Source organism: Catharus ustulatus, chromosome 17, assembly GCF_009819885.2.
Source record: "Catharus ustulatus isolate bCatUst1 chromosome 17, bCatUst1.pri.v2, whole genome shotgun sequence".
NCBI classification, from domain to species: domain Eukaryota; kingdom Metazoa; phylum Chordata; class Aves; order Passeriformes; family Turdidae; genus Catharus; species Catharus ustulatus.
Window position 1 is genome coordinate 6,056,244 of NC_046237.1, and position 16,451 is coordinate 6,072,694.

The 16,451-nt window shown below is 43.5% G+C and overlaps 2 protein-coding genes across 4 annotated transcripts in view; one reads left to right on the top strand and one right to left on the bottom strand.

Annotated features, from left to right (window-relative positions):
- The first annotated feature begins 5,456 nt into the window (after window positions 1-5,456).
- Window positions 5,457-12,054, top strand: BIRC7 (baculoviral IAP repeat containing 7). Its single transcript, XM_033074640.1, has 7 exons — window positions 5,457-6,964; window positions 7,959-8,058; window positions 8,643-8,724; window positions 8,812-8,857; window positions 9,748-9,966; window positions 10,814-10,879; window positions 11,343-12,054. Exons 1-7 carry the CDS (start codon window positions 6,451-6,453, stop codon window positions 11,543-11,545), a joined length of 1,230 nt encoding a protein of 409 aa, XP_032930531.1. The 5' UTR covers window positions 5,457-6,450; the 3' UTR covers window positions 11,546-12,054.
- A 2,877-nt stretch (window positions 12,055-14,931) lies between these two features.
- Window positions 14,932-16,451, bottom strand: part of NKAIN4 (sodium/potassium transporting ATPase interacting 4) — a 49,001-nt gene continuing 47,481 nt past the window's right edge. For all 3 annotated transcript variants that reach the window (XM_033075074.2, XM_033075075.2, XM_033075073.2), the window contains one exon: window positions 14,932-16,186. Coding sequence is in view for 2 of the 3 variants with exons in the window: in XM_033075075.2 (XP_032930966.1) it covers window positions 16,173-16,186 (14 nt within the window). In the remaining variant the exon portion in view is untranslated. The remainder of the gene's footprint in view (window positions 16,187-16,451) is intronic.

The window sequence follows — 16,451 nt, forward strand, 5'->3', positions numbered from 1 at the left end:
TCAGTTTACATGAGGCTCCAGGTCTTCTGTTCCTGTACCTCCTGGCTTGGAGTAGGTAAAGGGAATAGAGCCCAAATGTGAGGCTCTCCTCAAATTTTTAATTTGTATTCCCAATCCCTATGCTGCTGCTCAGACCTCTAAGCACTCTGCATACTCTTTGGATCATTGGATTTTTGATCTGCTGAAAACTGAAAATAGTTCATTCAATTTGCAGCAGCACTGAATTTTTACAGGTTTTTTTTCAAGTATTCAGAATGTTATGGGAAACAAGAAATAAAAAGACAGCAAATAATGGATGGGGTTTGGGGTTGATCTTTATTTCTTTTTTTTTTCCCTCATGATCATTGGGTTTATAGGCAAGGGCAAGAAGGGCTAGAAAACTGAATGAAGAGAAAAAAATTACCCTTGAAAAAGAAACTCACATTTTTCATCTCCAAAAGACATTTAGAAAAATAAGAGAAGCTATTTTCCACAAACACTTCCTTTTGAAAAAGAAGTGAATAGTGGTCAACCCACTCTTCAATAGCAGAAATATATTTTTTAATAGACTGGACACTGAAACCATGAAGTTTTTTAGATTTTTAAGGCCAGTTCCTCTACTGATTTTTTGAGTATCTGCTGTGCTTTGCAGATTTTCCTTTTCATATACTGTGTTCTGTTCTGTGGGCTGGGATATTAATAGGATTTGATTTGAAGCACTTTCATGAATCACGTTGCAAGCTACATTTAGCTATTCCTAACTATTACAATACCTAAAGTATTCAGGCAATCAAGTGCCATGGTAGTGGGGGCCAGGGGAAAGAGTTAGGGCAGGAGATGAAAAGATTTGAATCCCCAGGAAATCACAAAACAGGTACTTGTTACTCACCTGTGCCTTAGTTCCAGCAGTCTCTGTACAGTTTGTGTACTTCTTACAGGAGCATGCAGTGATAGGATAAGGGAGAATGGCTTTAAACTAAGAGAGGAGAGGTTTAGTTTTGATAGTAGGAAGAAGTTCTTTACTCAGACTCTGGTGAGGCCCTGGCACAGGGTGCCCAGAGAAGCTGTGGCTGCCCCTGGATCCCTGGCAGTGTCCAAGGCCAGGTTGGACAGGGCTTGGAGCAGCCTGGGACAGTGGAAGGTGTCCTTGCCATGGCAGGAGATGGAATGAGTTGAGCTTTAAGGACCCTTCCAACCCAAACCATTCTGGGATTCTGTGATTTACTTCATAGCAATGTTATCCAGGCTTCCTGAATGAATGATTGTTAATGTGTGGAGAAATAAACCATTTAATATTATTAATGTTTTACCTTTTTTTTTTTCATTATTATTGAAAAATCCACTGAGAGAAGTGCAGTGAGGAAGCTGTTGATAGGCAGAGAAAATCCCTGTAGATGTATAGCAGAACTTGTTATGGGAAAAGAAAAACTTGAGCTGCATGAAACAGCAAAGTGAGACTTCTGAGCTTTGCCCTGCCCTGAGGAAATGGCTTTGTGCTTGTCCCAGGGGTGACCATCACTTTTCAGTGTGTCTTGTCACTATGCACTGAGTTGGATCCTGTCTCCTGTCCACAGTGGATTTGCTTTATGGATGCTGTGGAGCTCTTTGTCAACATCCAGCCGTGTGCTTTGGTCCCTCAGGGCTGCTCCTGTGGCAGGAGATCCCCAGGGAGCAGCAGGTGCTGTGCTGGGCCACACCAGCAGCCCTTCACTGGAACAAGGGGAGGACAACACACAAGGAAGAGGCAGCCAGAAGAGGAAAAGGGAGGCCCCAAATGGAGAAACAGCAGCAGTTATCTGTGTCTAGGGCTTCAGCTGTAATGATTTTATCTACTCTGTTTCAGGCTGCAAAGCAGTTATGTCACAGGGTCTGAATGTTTTATTCTGAGAAATGAATCCACATCTTAATGGTGGCTAACACCTGAGCAAGTGGGAATGGGACCTACGCCACAAATTTGCTCGATACCCACTCCCTTTACACATCACTCGCAGTGACAAGCTGTGGTGCCTCTTTTGTTCCAGCTGCTTCATTTCCTCACCAATGCCAACTGATACCTTTTTTTCCACCTGTTACAAAAGCCTCTTTCCTCAATAAACTCTTCATTTATTGATGAAAGCACAATACTCTTCCTCAAGCTAAGCCACAGAGAGCAGCTTCAGCCCTGACAGCTGTGGAGCACCTCGAGGGTAGAGATGCTGAATTCTCTGGAGTTTTTCCAGGGGCTCCAGTCACTTCAGTGCTTTCAAGCTCTTCATTATTCTGTCTCCAGATATACTCTGGCCCTTGTATTTATTGATTGTTTTCCTTCTGAATCAGGTTGATAATAGCAAGCAGATTTTTGATTAATTATGTTTATATTACTTTCTGCATCGAGTGTTTCCAATCACTGTCTAGTGATGGCACTGTTGATCATTATCACTGATCTGTCCTGGACTCCTGATTGATGTTTACTGATTCCCACATATGTTTATCACTAGCTCATGACACTCCTCATTTTAAGAAGCATTCAGAAGTTCAGTAGGACATCTTAATGCTCTGAAAAGAAACTGAAAATGTATGACTTGCTAAAAGGGATCAGTGTAAGCTGCATACGACAGATTACTGAATATGTTATTTGCATTCCAAATTTTGGTTTGCTAAAATAAAACCCTATCATTTATACATGGTGATTTGTTTTTACTTGCTCTCAGCAGCACACTTGGTGTTATTTCATTTTCTTCTGCTGCAGTTCTCTCACTGGTGCTCCTCAGCTTCCCCCCCAAATGTTCCCCCCCAAAACCACATGAGTGTATCCCCACAGATAATCAACCTTAAACCTGTCCTGTAAAGTTTTTATGATGGAAGAATGTTATGTATACATGAAAAAAAAAAACAAACAAAAAACCAAACCTAAAACAAATAACCACTGCCACAAACAGACCATTGTTGTTAATTAACTTAGAAACTGCTTTTGAGCTCCTCTGAGATTTATACAGCTTTTCCCTCTTTAATAATCAGGCTGAGGCTTCCCCTAAAACAGGTGGAATTGTGCACACCTTTGAGAAGCTAGGTGGTTACAAGCAGTAGAAGATGAGGTCATTGCTTGTAAAATGCTTCATAAAATCAGAATTTTCAATCACTCCTATTGATTAACAGGTGGTTTTCTACAACCCATCAGCAGACCTCAAACAACCTCTGCAGGAGGGATCTTGTTAACTCTGTCCCTTGGATTTTTAGGATGTGTTCTTCAAAAATCAGCACAGACTTAGAAAGGACAGGATGCATGGAGTGGAAGATAATGTGCAATTATCTTTATATGTATTTTATTACAGAGTAATTCACTAGGGACAAACCTCCCCAGCACATTCTCTTGTTACATGTCGTATAAAAGCAGTGCCCTCTACTGCTCAGGGGCTTTCATTAACGAGTATTTAATTAGCAAAAACCCAACACTGTTCTTTTTAATGAGAATGATTATATGGGCATGCCTGTAAAAAAAAGGGACTCTAGATCTTTTTATTAAAAGAAAAAAGCTAATTTATTATTTCTAAAAAACATGAACCACCCATGTTCTTGTGTTTACATGGAGAACTGATATTTTGTCAAGAGTTTAGAAGAAGCTTTATGCATCTTCTCAGCAGTGGTAAAGGAAAACAAATTTTCAAGTAACTGCACCTTTCAAAACGATCCTTAAAATTTTGCATTTTGTGGAATTGTGACCACAGCAAGGCAAAGAAATAGGAGGATTTCAAGTTGTGAAGATGCAATTGTAGCAAAAGACTTGATTCCCAAAATAAAGGCAATACAATCTGTTCAAGCTGTCTGGAGAAAATTCTTGTTGCTAGTTATCTACTAATTTTACAGTACATTTTCTTAATAAATGTAAAGTACAAAACACATGTAAGAACAAGCTGAAAACGATGCAGAAATACTGTTAATAGAATCACAGCAAAATAGGGAGGTGACAGCCACTACATCATAGGAGCCAGGATCTCACATCTGGTTTTAACAAAATCAGTTCTTTCCCAGAAAAAAATTGAGCCTAATTTGATACCTTTGTCTTGACTCCTTTTTATACAGTTGAAATTTGGGCTCATTAGCCAATAAAGAACTTCAGCCCATCCCAGCCAATTGGGGGCAGCTAACACTATAAATGGCCTCTGAGGAAGGTGGGGTCATTGCTCCTGAGCAGTGCTTCTGCTTTGGGAGAGAGAATTTGAGAAGGTTTTTGTGTGAAGTTTGTGGTTTTGAGCAAGTTTTGAACCATGGAAGCTTTCCGGGGTTTGATTAGAAGGTTTCGTGTAAGTTGGTTTTCTTATAAAAGTAATTTTATTGTTATTGTGCTAATTGTTGGTATGAGCTGTGATGCTGCTTTGGCTTTGTATTGCTGTGTAAGTAGTGGGTTGTGGTAGAATGTTGGTTTTTAGTGGTTTTGTAGCTGTTTAAAATTTTAATTTGGTCTGGGAAGCCTCATTAGCAGAATTAATGACTCTTCTGCAGAGTATATGAATGTGTAGGTAAACCATAATGGGCTTCTTAATAAGCAAAAGATAAATATATTTGTTGTCCTATGTTGTACCTCTTATTAAAAATAGTCTATTGCGGCAGAAATAATTTTCTTTGTGAAGACACAAAGCAAAAGCTGTGAAGCTTCCCCTTTCCAGGTGGAGGAAGGCTGAGATAACCTGGCCATCATCTCTGTGAAACCCGACCCTTGTTGTTGTTTAAGAGTTACAGCTTTTGCTTTGTTAAAGCTCAAGATGAGAGCAGCCCTGATTGTGGAGCTGTGCCTGATAAACAAGCTTCTGTGTTCTGGGAGTAGAATCTGCTGTGAGGGCAAACAATCTGTGTCTCCTCAGTTTGCTTAGCTTGCAAATTCTGGGCATCAGTGACTAATGGCTTCAGAGCTCTTTCTCTATGGCCTTTTCCTTATTCCAGTGACACAGTTCTTGAGTAACTTCTCTATTGTATTAAATAAAGCACAATTTCTGAAAGAGGCTTTCAGGGCCTTTTCTTCCAGTCCTGGTTTCTGTCCCTGTCATTATAGAAAGTTCATTAGCAACCAGAATTTCCTTCTCTTCCTTGCTATCTTTTATTATGAGAGGCATGTGGTGGAGTAAGTTTGATTTTGTTTTTAAAATCTCATTAAATGTATAATACCTATGGAGGACAACTGTGGGTTTTGTGGCTAAAATGACCTGTAAGCCTTTTTTCTCCCCTAAATGTGCTGCAGCTCTTAGTTAAGAGAAATAGCTCTTCAGAGATGTTCCTGGCCTGAGTGTTTCTCAAGCCTCCTCAGTCTGCTGCAGAGCAGCTGTTGCATCTATGGTCTCCACTTGTTTATATTTTACTCTGTACTGTTGTAGTTATCTGTTATTTTAATGTGCTGCACCAGCTTTGAAAAACTGTAGATTTTGGAGGTGTGCACTTATATTTTTCCCCTCAATTTACCATTTCCTGTGTGACATTTTGGGGTCTGTGTGCTAATAATGCTTAGCCCTGATAACCAGTGGATAGGAAGTTGCACTTCCTTGGGTCAAACTCACCTTTTGAGTTGGGTGGGGAAGGGATTTTGAGGGCCCTTAAATTGAAAAAAGGAGGTTGATTGTACCTTTCACTTAGTCATATTGTGTAAGCACTTCACCCCAAAGGAATTAAATTGTTCCTGGCTCTCAGTTGTCATTGTAGGGCCTTTTGAAAGGCACAGGGAAAGTGTTGGAAGCAGTGGCTGAGTTGCAGTTCAGCTTAATCACCCAGGGAAGGGCTGTTACCCTAACAGGATGAGAGCCTGGAGAATCAGGCACTTGGTAACTTCAATTTTTCTCTTCCTCTTGCACAGAAGTAGCACAGGCAGAATATGACAAAAACTAGAAAATCCTGGATTTCAAGACACCATCCCATAGAAACTGTACCTAATTATTTTAGACCATGGCTTGGAAAAATTTTATAGTGCTATTTTTAGATAATCATTGCTTAATAATGGAAATAAAGATGTGAGAAATGTGATGTTTTGTGTGGGGTTTGGCTGTACATGGAAGATTGAGACAGAGGTGATGCTGTTCTGTTTTATGACATGCTCGGTTTGGAGACTGAAAAGCAGAGCCTTTTAAATACTAGTTCAAAGGCTGAGCAAAATGGTTGGGATTTATCTTGCAGATCAGATTCCCAAAGGTTGCCTTGCTTCAGCCTGGGAGGCAGCACAGGTTTTTCCCTCCCCTCTCTGTTCCATCTTTCCTGTAAATTGGCAGAGGGCCTTGGAAAGTGCTGGACTATTCCCATCAGACACCAGTGAGGGCTCAGCAGAAGCTCACCAGCACAGTACAGAAACCCCAGATCTGTGACCAGGCTGCCATTCCCAAACGAGCTGGGCTTTGTTGCGAGCAGGAGCGTTCCGGAATGTGCATGGGGAGCAGGAACAATAACTGGGGTGAGTGCTGCTGGGAATGCAGCTGACTGCTCGGGGCTCCTGCTCTTCTCTTGCAGAGGACAGCCATGGGGGAGGCAGCACCAGCTGAGCCCAGGGGTGCTCGCAGGCAGCTCTTTGATCCGCGCATGAGGAGCAGGGCCAGGAGGCTGGGGACGTTCCGGCAGTGGCCCCACGACGCCCCGGTGTCTGCCCAAGCCCTGGTGGAGGCTGGCTTCTTCTATGTGGGCCCCACGGATGAAGTGCAGTGTTTCTGTTGTGGGGGTGTCCTGACGGAATGGAGACGTGGGGATTGCCCCCTCAGGGCGCACCTGACTTACTTCCCTTCCTGTGAATACCTCAGCGATGAGCGTGTGGGGATCCAGGAGGTGCTGAGCTCCCTGCAGGATGTCTTGGATGCTGTGGATGGGCAGATCCTGAGCGTCTTGCAGGGGGTGGGCAGAGAGGAGCCAGCCCTGCCCAATGACCCAGAGTACCCTGACATGGAGATGGAGGAGATGAGACTGTCTACATTTGAGAACTGGCCACAAGATTCCACCGTGGACCCAGAGCATCTGGCTAGAGCAGGATTCTTTTACACAGGTAGGAACTCTGGGGAAGTGTCCATAACTCTTATTCAACTTAACTTTTGGAAGTTTTACTGTTTTATTGTTCCCACAAATACCTGTGTGTACATGTCTTGTAGTTAAAAACCACATCCTTCCTCCTTCCTGGGCTGTTTCTCTTGCTGCTTGTGCAGAATTCATTTCAACATTTAACTCCTGTTTAGGTACTGAGGGGTCCACTACTAAATACCTCCTTGCTAGCAGGAGAGGAAAAGGTGATGTGTTTTAAGCAGATGTCTCACTGGCAGAAAAGTGTGTGCTTTAAGATCCATTGGGTGTATTTATTCCCTGCACTTCTAAAAGGGCTTGAGGAGCTTGCTTGGCGTGTTGTGTTTTGGATAGGCTGTGTCTTGCACTGAAACCTTTTCTTTTCAAAACCCCAAACCTGAGTGACAGCTGTGTGGAGCCAGCCCATCTGGCTGTTGCTGTGGCTTGTTTCTCTAAGGACTCTTCATTTGAAATACAAAAATCAGATTTTTTTTTTGTTGTGGAAAACTGGCAATATTTTTTGTAATAACAGGTATATGAATATCAATATAATGTCATCCTTTCCCTTTGAGAATGCTTTACTGTTTAGGTAACAGGTTTGAAGAAATACTCTCTGAATTGACCAGTCAGAGGAAATATTTGCACTGTGGCTAGTGAGCAAAGTGTGCTCACAGGTGTAACTATTGCAGCTCTGCTCTGAAGGCAGGCAGGGGGATTGGCTGGGGGGTTGTGCAGGGGAGCTCAGCTGCTCCCATGGATGCTGCCTGTTAGCTTGTGACCCCTTCTGGAATCATCTCCACCAGCTGCAGCCCTGGGAACTCAGACTGAGTTCCTGCCCTGTACAATGTGCACTGTGTTGGTAAATTGTCATGTGCTCATCTCTTCTGTCCAAAGCCTGTGTTTTGTGCTGAGTCTCACCCAGGGTTAGTGTAGGGCATGAAGTGTCTCAGGTGTGAAATAATGTCTTGATTTTTCCATTTCAGGAGAAGGAGATCTGGTGAAGTGCTTTTACTGTGATGGAGAGATGATGAACTGGTCCTCTGGAGATGATCCTTGGAGGGAACATGCCAGGTGGTACCCAGAGTAAGTCAGTCTTGGTTAACCAATACCTGTCCTAGCAAGGCCAAAAGATAGGTCATGCATTTCACACTGATACTTTTCTTTCACAGGATAAAACATTTATATCCTCTCACCTTAAAAACAAAATAAAATGTTCATGCTCAGGTGGAATGGTACAGTTCAGACCTGAGATTCTCTAATTTGACAGTTTGCTATCTAAGAGCTCAATTAAAATAACTGTCTTCAGCATCAAAGAACTTTCACTACTCTGAGGTACAAGAGGAAATGTATTGTTAGTCTTGGGTTTCTGTAGCAGTTCTTGTTTCTGAACTGCTCTCTCATCACAGTTCCTGTGGTCTGTCCTGAAGCATGTTACAACTGAGCTCATCTTGGGGGAAAATTACGACTGAATTAAGGGGCAGGGATCATGATCCTCTTACTGTCAGCCTTTGTGCAAGATTTGGGCAGGTGAAATACCTGATACCCTGTCTTTAATGGATTTATAGCAGTTTGCTCATTGCCCATAACACCCTTTGCTTCAAAATTTCAGACTGCTGCTTTAACTTGGGAGATCCTTTACTAATGCATTTAAACTTTTCTGCTCATAGGTGTGGATTTGTACTGCACTCAATGGGGACAGAATTTGTTAGCAGCATTCAGGAAAGCCTTTCTACCTCTCCACTGACTCCAGTGAGTCATGAATATTTTATGTGTAGTGGATTAGGTTTGGTAGATGGAAGAGTTTTGAACTCATACTTCTTTTTGTATCATTTTCAGAGAGATTCCTGGGATGAGGCTGAGCAAGAATCCTCTCCTTCCCAAGGTCAGTGCTGTAATTTCATGGTGTTTTATCTTCTGGTGAATGTGGTGTAGTCTGAGTTCCACCAGCCCACCTCAGCTTCTTTGACCTGTAGACATGGTGTTTGTGAAATGTTTTGATATTCTAGAAGCTGTTTCACTTTGGTTTTAGAAATGGTCACTAGCTAAAGAAACAAAGTTAGACTAAGAGGCCTCACAAGAACAACTAAGGCCAGAGACACTTAGCTAGTCTGGATAATAACTTGTGTTTTAAGTACTTACTGACCTTTGGCTTTTGCATGCTCTTGGTGTTGTCTGTCTGTAAAGCCTTTCATTACAACACTTTAAACATGCTTGGTAACAAATCAGAACAGAGGGTCTAGATGTTAATGAAAATGCTGATCCTGGGGTTTGTTCCTGTTTATCAGTTGCTCCCAGAAATCTGAGTAGGTGAAATTTGGCTCCCAGAAGCTTAAGCAAGACTTGAGCTTTTGAGGAGACTGCCAGCTGAATTTCCTGCTTCTGTTGTTACTGATGAATGGTTGAGGTAGGAGAGGTTTCAATTGGGATGTTCCACTTGATGTTCATGAAAGCAGTTCTGAGGCTTCTGTTCTGGGATGTGAAAAAGAGATAAGGATTCTGGACTGATGCCAAGCATGGGAGACTGTTCACTGATAAAGTGAAATCATCCAAAATAAGTGTCTGGGCTTTTATGAAATTGGCTTTGACTAACCCTCTTGTGAATTATGATTTGAAGTAAAAAATAAATATGGAAGTTAATCTAGCTGTATGGATAGCTTGAAGAGTGTTTTAAGCTGTATTAATGCCATTTTATGTGGAGCACCATCAAGGAATGGCACACTTTTTGCCCAAAGCCCTGGCTTTTTGGTAAAGTGCCTGTTCACTGCTTTACAGGTCCTCTGAGGGATTGGGGATTGCGGGCTCATCCTTCTGAGGAGCAGAGTCTCATAGTGCAGAATGTCCTGCAGATGGGCTTTGACCCCACCTGGGTGACAAACCTGGTAGAGAATAAATTTGCACAGACTGGGACTTTCTACCTGTCCGAGTCTGAGCTGGTTTCAGACCTGGTGCACTCAGGCTGTGGGGCCAGCAGCAGCCCAGGAGAAAGCAGAGGTAGGCCTGACTCCCAGCTGGGCTGGGGGTGTTTAACCTCTTCCTCACTGCCCCTGGAGCACTGCTGGAGCATCCTGAGCTTCTGCCTTCACTCTGCCTGGGCTGGAATTGAGAGGGGTGATGCCCCAAATCTGCCTTTCCTTGGGAGGCTGAGCAATGAGGTTCTGGTTCAAAGAAAGCTGGAGAAGCTGTGGTCACTGGGATGTCAGGGGCTGTGTCTGCCTGCACTGGGCTGTGGTGGGGATATCCTTGGTGTTTCCTGCTGCCCTCAGACCTGCAGTAACTGGCAGCTCCATGATGTGCAGGCTTGTGCACAAAGTCACAGCTGATCCAGACAGAGGCAGTTGTTTGAAACAAAGCTCCTAGGATGGATGATCACTCCATGCCTATTTAAAGCTGGATCAATAACTTGATCAGAAATAGCTATGATTCTTGTCTAGACAATATATATTTTCTTTGTCTTGTGTTACCTGTTTGGTGAAGTTTACTCAAAGATGCAGTTCCAAAGCTGCTGCCTCCACAGCATGGTCTGCCACTTCTGTAACTAACATGGAAAAAAAAACTCCACAAAACTGAAACTTTGATTAAATAGTATCACAGGAGCTGGAATGACCAGCTGATGTGATAGGGAAACCAGCTTTGAGGATAGACTGATGTGGACAGACAGCCTTGGCAAGGAGGTGAACTTTCACAGCCACTGAAACAACACAGAGAACATCAGCCACACCAGGCTGAGTCAAGAAACTTTTAACCAAATGCTTCTGAGGTCCAGGGTATTTAATCTCTTCACACAGCCCTGTCAGAGGGATAAAGGGCATGGATATCATCATCTTTTCTGGTTATACAGGCGCTGTTCAGAGAGAGACTGGAACATCAAGACGAGAAATGCGATCTGTGCAGCAAAAGGAATCAGGTACTCTGGGCTGGCAGGGGTGGGGAATTGAGTTTAAGCTTAATTGGGAGGAGTTCTAGAATAGGAATATCAATGGTTATTATACTAAATCTTAGTTTTGAAGGGGACTGTGCTAGTTTGAGTGGTACTGAACACAGGAACCTTTATTCAGGGACTGGAGTGCTCCTGTGAAGCAGCTGCCACAAAAAATATCCAGTTTATGGGGATAATTTATATACCACAATAAATGCTGTTGATCTGTGTCCCTGCTCAGTCCAGCATGTGTAGATAAGCTGAATCTTTGTGAATAAGTCTACAATAACTCCAGCTTTTCAGCTTAAATAAAACTTGCCTGAGAGGTAACCTTCAGAGTCTAAACAAAACAATGGGCAAGTTACAGTTGGATGTCACAACTGGCACTCTGGAGCTGTGACAACACTAACAGTTTGGGCTTTTGTTTTTGTTCTTTTGTTTTTTGGTAAAGATGGGTCTCAGCTGAGCACAGAAGAACAGCTCCGCCGCCTGCAAGAGGAGAGGATGTGCAAAGTGTGCATGGACAAGGATGTGTCTGTTGTGTTTGTCCCCTGTGGCCACCTGGTAGCCTGTGCAGAATGTGCCCTCAATTTGAGGCGCTGTCCCATCTGCAGAGCTGCCATCCAGGGCAGTGTGAGAGCTTTCATGTCCTGACCATGATGCACCCAAGGGGAAAGAGAGGTCCATACAGCTCATTTATAACTCAGCAGAGGGAGAAAATAAGTAAATAGTTTGCTGGAGCAATCTTATTTGCAGGGTAGCTTGGCATAAGTGTAAGAACTCACTAAATGTGTCTCCCTTGCACAGTGTTCCTGGAAAAACTGCTGGTTTCATCTACTCTTGCTTTAGGACTGCTCCAGGAAAACTCTGTTGGATTCTTCTGCCCTCCAAAATGAGGTTTTTATTGACAGATTCTATTTTTCAACATTTTTGTGTTCTCAAGTGAATCTTTGCTCTCTGTATTGAAATCAAAGACTGTTTTCAGCAGATTCTGTTTCTCACTCACTTAGCAGAACAATCTCTAGACAGCTGGTAGGGATTCCTTCAGGAAGTCTGATTAAAAATGGGAGTATTTTTTTGTATAGAATGCATTCCGTTGAGATGAGAATACTCAGCAGTAATGTATTGTGAGGGAGGGAGAATCTACCTTTTTCTCCCCTTTTTGCTTTTTTTTCCCCCCTCCCCTTTTTGTTGAATCTTCAACCACTGATGAAATGTTTCAGTAATACTCAAATTTGCATAACTAAGGGGAAAAGCCTGGCCTGACTCCCCAGCCTCTCTGCTCTCAGCTGACCTGCCCAGGTGCAAAGCCCTTTGCTCAGGGTCACTGGATGGTCTCCTGGAAGCTTCTTATGGAGCTCTTCCCTGGCTGTTGGGTATTATCTTACTAGAAAACAGCTCTGGAAACATCTTTTTAGAGCATCTGTTTGCTGGCTGAACTGGTGATTCTTTAAAATGGAACATTCTGTCATGTAGCCAGAAACAGAAGTTTCATCCACACTGTCCCTTGTTAAATGAAAAGAAATAAGTTTTTAAAATAAACTTATTTTTCATGGAATAAAATTTTTTTTTGTTTAAATTAGAGGTCTGAGTATCTGATTCTAGTAGCATTCCCTGCTGGGGGAGGGGTGTGGTGATGTTCTGAGATGTTGGAGTGACATCAGGTTGTGAATCATGTCTGCAGGAATAAGAAAACCCCCTGCTCTTACCATCCATTAGTTTCCTTTGGGATTCACCAGGCAGCATGTGGGTCATAGAGCTTAGAATGGTTTGGTTGGAAGGGACCTTGAACCTCATCTCCTTCCATGCCCCATCCATGGGCAGGGACACCTTCCACTGTCCCAGGCTGCTCCAAGCCCCATCCACCCTGGCCTTGGACACTTCCCAGCTGCTCTGGGCACCTCAGCACCCTCACAGGGAAGGAATCTGGCTCTTCAAGATCCTCTTAAACTGCAAAAGAAGGGGTAAGAATGAAGGAGAACAAGGATCTGCCACATCAAACTGCAAATGCAGAGTTTTGGTAGGTGGCTCTTCAGTGTGTTTGTGGCTCTGGAATTGCTGCTCTTTGGTTCCAGCTCTGATTACTAAACAGCTTAGGGGCTTGTCTGTGAGTAACTTTAAGATGTCAGTTATCTGTGGATCCCATGGGAGGGCTGCTCTCTTCATCCCTGCCTTCAGAAGAAGGGGATATCAGCACAGTGCTTGGCAAGGATGAGAGAAATTGCAACTTGAGTGGTTTAAACTCTGCAGCTCTTGGAGGAATGGGCTGGGTCTCTGCCAGCCAGCAGCTTTCCTAGGGAACAGAACCACCCTGCCAAATTAGCTGTTGTCTGGGTTCAGGATAGCATTGGCTTTGTTTTGCCTCTATAAATACAGCAAGAACTTATAGTCGAAATGGATGTGCTAATCTGAGAGGGGAGAACACCAGCTCAGTGCTGAACAGTGCTGTTTCCTCCCAAACTCATCTCAGTGTGCGAGGCTGGAAATGCACCAATTACTTCTAGGGCTTCTCCTATTGAACAGTGTGCAAACTGTGACTCTTCCACAGCAGGAAAAGGAGGAGCTCGTTTGTTTTCCTGTGGGGAATGTCCCTTGAGAAGCAGGTACCGCGTTGTTGGGGCGAGGAGCAGCTCCAGCGCTGCTGTCCCCAACAGAGGGCACTCCGAAACTGGAGATAAGGGCAGCACCACCTTCAGCTGCTCCTGGATCACCCTGGGGATGGGGTGGAAGGGACTGGCAGTCCCTGCCCTCACAGAGCAGGGTCACTCTGTCACCTTGTGGTGCTCAGAGGGGTCAGGCACAAGCAGACCATGAGAGGAGTTCTCAGGGCAGGAGGAGGAACGGTTCTGCTAATGAAACCTGGGGGAGATAATTAAGTGTGGAATATGACCCTTGGTAGCTTTGTTTCTTCTCAGACTGTTTTTTTTTTTTCTTATGATTAATGGCAGTCATTTATACTGCATATTATAGACTTACCTGACTGTGGGCTTGGTGTTTATTTTACTTCTGTTAATTGGTGCTTTATGCTACAATGAGCCCAGGCAATTGAGTGGTAGTTCTGAAGTCACTCAGTCAATCACACTCTTATTTAATTCACCTTTACCAGTGTGTATTAAAGCCAAGGGGCAATGCTGTTAAATGTAGTTAGATGTTTTATCTCTTTAGAGTACTTGGTAAGTGGTTTTGATCAGTTTTATTGTGAAAGTGGCATCAGGACTTGGTCAGTGTTAAAAACATCCATGCCTCAATTCCAGAAGTCGCCTCCTCTTACCAGCTAGAGGAATTCTTTTCTGAAAGAACCAGTGAAATCTTTCAGGTATTCAGAGCTAAAACTGTGCTTTTTTTTTACCATCTGTGCTGAATTTTGGTTGCTCCCAAACAAGGCTGACAAAGACTGCTGGTATCTGATTGATAATCCTCACTCAGAGGAAAAGCAATCATATTAAACCCAAAGAGTGAGAAAAGGAAAGATTAATTTTAAAAGCCTCAAACAAATGAAATCTTTCATAGGAAAATCTCATTGAATAGAGGATGTGTATTCTTCTCCTTCTTGTTTTTCTGCCTCTCCAGGGAAGGTCAGGTGGGCAGACAGGAATGAGTGTGATCAAGAATGAAAATGAATAAAGGAGAGGTGGAGAAAGTGTTAGCAGTGTGCACACTGCTGTGTGTGATCTCAAAAGGGAGAGTAGCTTGTGTTTCACTGGTATTTTTTAACTTGTAATGACACAATACTGCTAATAAGGGAGGGAATTATGTTTTGTCATGGTTGAGCTTTTTTCTTTGAGGTATTAAACTAGGATGAACCTAGTTTTGCTCAGTCAGAAGCTGTAGCTAAAAGAAGGGAATAAACACCCAGATGAAAACAACATTTTTACTTGCAGCTGCACCTGAGCAGAACTCAGGATGTTTGGGTATCTGGAATAGAAGTTGCACAGAAGCAAAAAAAATTCTCTCAGTGCTTATACATTTGGGTTTATAAAAGAGGATTTTGCTTCCTGTGCCCTTTGGAATGAGACATAAACAAGCTGCATCATTCTGACTTTGATTTAGCACTTAATGTTTTTATTTTTTTTTAATTCTTCCCTCAGGCTTCTCCCTAGCATGGCTTCTAGCTTGACCCTTCTCAAAAGCATTTCTCAAAAAATACCAAGTAATCCCAAACAAATTAGGCAAGACAATAATGAATTACAACAGCACTTGAAGTACCAGCCCAAAAAATGCCAGGGCTGGCTGACAACTGCTCCTCCTCTGCTTTTGACACTCAACATGCTGGGAGACACAGCTAACAAAACTGACTTGGTTTTGTTCTTTTTAATTAATTGCTGCAGCTCATTAATGCAACTTAATTACACTGACATTCCCCCTTCAGCCCTTTCCCTCCCCTCAAAAAGCCTGTCACAAACAAAACTCAGGCTGTTACCATGGAATAGGTGTGGCTGTAGGTGAAGGCAGGTGCAGACCCAGCTGTGCTCCATGAGGAGCTGAGCCTTTTCCAGGGGCCTGCAGCAGGGTTCAGCTCCACCAGGGTTAATTTAATGTAACTGGGCAGACCCAGAGTAAGCTACAGCTGCTCCAAGAATGGCTTGGCTGGTTGAAACAGGGTGAAGCTGCATGCTGAGTGAAGTGGCTGTGCTAGTTTCAGCTGCTGAGCATTGCAGGAGTTAGGGCACAGAACACTGAACTCCAGGACAAATGCTACTGCCATGTCTAAGAGAACGAGCAACGGCTGGGGGTGAAGGAGGGACAAGTTCTCATCTATAACTTAGAACCCAACAATGCCTAAGTAACTCGAGTGTAAAGAGCTCCCACCTCATTTTATACAGGCAGGGAGGAGATGAAGCTGTGTTAGGGGTTTAGGCTGTGCTCAGGAAAAGGGGAGGACACTAACTACAGAACGTATGGAATGTCCCAGGGTGTTATGCAGTGCTTCCTTCTGTCTGGATCCATGGTGCAAGGAAGCAGCTCCAACTTCGACTTGTAGCTCTTGAGAGAGGCTCTTGGTGAACTTGTTCTGCCAGAGGTCTTTAGGCCTGTGCCATTTCTGGGCCAGTACCAGCAGACTGTGGTAGGAAAGGTTCGTCAGGGCACTTGGAGAATTAAAAACCAACGGTGTGGCTGTTCTTTGATGTACATTCATTGCGTTTGAAAAAGAGACAAGGAACAAAAAAATGGAATGGAGTTCACCATCCTGCATTTCCTCTGCCAAAGATCCAGGCCCCAGGGGACTGCTCCTGCAGCACCTTTGGTGGAGTGCAAGGTTTGTCCATCCTCTGGCTCCTCTTCACTTACGCAGGCCTAGGAAAGGGGGAAAAAAGGTGAGGGCAGGGTGTGAGTGTGGAACCCTGAATTGCTTTCTTTATGGAACAGCAATGGTGTGGAAATGAGCACAGTTTTTTGTTTCCTCTTCTGGACTTTTAAATATGATTGACTACAGATGAGGAATAGCTCAGAAGTAATGTGGGTAAGTAGTCTTCAAGCCTGGAAAGAATGCAATGCTTGTGTCAGACCTGAATATGCTGCAGTTAGGCTCAGGTGTTAGATCTATGGATCCTCAGCGTTT